The sequence below is a fragment of the Galeopterus variegatus genome, unplaced genomic scaffold, assembly GCF_000696425.1.
Source record: "Galeopterus variegatus unplaced genomic scaffold, G_variegatus-3.0.2 Scaffold9712, whole genome shotgun sequence".
Taxonomy (NCBI): Eukaryota; Metazoa; Chordata; class Mammalia; order Dermoptera; family Cynocephalidae; genus Galeopterus; species Galeopterus variegatus.
This window is the reverse complement of record NW_007735823.1, coordinates 1-1659: the sequence shown is the minus strand read 5'-3', so window position 1 is coordinate 1659 and position 1659 is coordinate 1. Positions and strand designations below refer to the sequence as shown.

At 38.2% G+C, this 1659-nt stretch overlaps 1 protein-coding gene across 1 annotated transcript in view; it reads left to right on the top strand.

Moving 5' to 3' along the window:
• The window catches only part of LOC103609514 (cytochrome P450 2C19-like), a gene marked incomplete at its 3' end in the record, with an annotated part of 35347 nt that extends 33862 nt beyond the window's left edge, over positions 1-1485 (top strand). The window contains exon 7 of the mRNA XM_008593820.1: positions 1318-1485. Coding sequence (XP_008592042.1) covers positions 1318-1485 — 168 coding nt within the window. The remainder of the gene's footprint in view (positions 1-1317) is intronic.
• Positions 1486-1659: the final 174 nt, after the last annotated feature.

Genomic DNA, 1659 nt, shown 5'->3' with positions numbered 1-1659 from the left:
ACAACCAGCATCAATTGGCCTGGGATTGCGTATTGTTTTTATTATGAAAAGACCACTTTGAACAGTAGGCATATTCTTGCAAATTCCTTTCCTCATTCTGAAAATTTAGTACTCTAATGCTGGGAAATTGTAAACTCTTCTCCTGGAGGTCCCAATGAAATTCCTAGAAATTTAGTGATGCTGTCTGAGATCATTTCTAGCCAGGGAAGTATTCTAAAAAGTTAGATTCATAAGAAAGATGTTTACATTTAGGCAGAAGATGTATCTAAAGGAATTTTTTTTATTCTAGAAGTTTGTATCTATAAAACTAGGGTATGAAAAAATAAGAAGTTTTTTTTGGGGGGGTCAATAATTTTATTATTTCTGAATAACTTTACTTTAGAAATTTACCTTTAAAGAGTTCTAGCTAAGCAGCAGATAAGAAACATACTTTTTTTCCTCCTGATAGGATTCCACCAAAATAATAATAACCTAATTATGCATGAAGTTTAGTCGTATTAAAGCAGGAGGAGAGGAGTGCTTGGAAATATCCAGCAACTCTTCAACAAATTTCTAAAACACAGAAATCAGACTGGAGTGTAAAAATAACCCAGCAGAGGAGATGAAGTTGTAATGTTAGTGTCAGAAGAGGAAGACATATGAAAGAAGAAAAGTCAGTCTGTGTCCCTACAGCCCCATTAGATTCCATATTTTGAAATAGCAAGTGTCAGGGAAAGTGAAAAATGATGCTGAAAAAGGAGGCTCTTGCTGTCCCAGTTCCATCCACGACTCCTTTTATCAGGTAACTGATTATCCCCCAAGGAAAGGGAGGCTCAGTCTCCAGAAAAACTGTGTCTAAGAATCCCTCTACTCAGGGACACTGGGCAGTGACAGAGAAAAAATGAGGTGCGGGCTGGGAATGAAGGTTTGGTAAGAGTTCTGTCCTTGAATTCAGAGACTCTTAGCTTTTCCCTCCACTTGCTTTCTGAAATTCAGCAGCCAGACATATCCTTCTGAGAGTCAATAGCTCTAGAGAAAGGAAATAAAGCCCCCTATTTTTGCAGCTAATGAGAAAATTGTCTCTAAATGTCCAGCACAGTGAATAAAAAAAAAATATTCACCCCAAGAACCAGGGTCATGGAATTTAAGGACACTGGGATTAAAGGAGAAATCATAAAGACTTTTGGAGAGACATACGAGGTCGTATACAAAGAATTAGGATTCAGAACAGCATCAAAATTCTCAAGCATAACTACTAGCTTCTGTATCAATAGAAAAAGGGTATTTTCAGACCTGCACATTTGCCAAAATTTTTACTCCCTATATTCCCTTTCTCAGAAAAATCCTGGAGGATGTGCTCCATCCAAATGTCTGAAACCAAGTCAGATGAAGTCATGGGCTCCAGGAATCAGGAGGCCTCATGTAGGAGAATGAGACTGTCAGGGAGGCTGCTGGTCACCAGGCCTAGAAAACACCCCTTCAGAAAGGACCAGGTGGACAATGCAGGTGTGAGGGCAGACACTAAGAACAAAGGAGAAGTGATGGATTTTATGAGGTTTCTCAATAACTGAGAAATTGTTACTAGGAATTTCAAACATCTACCTGGGTATTGGGAAATAATTCTAACTCAGGTAATATAAGAGGTCTTTAAAAAGTTCATGGAAAGATTCATAGTATCTT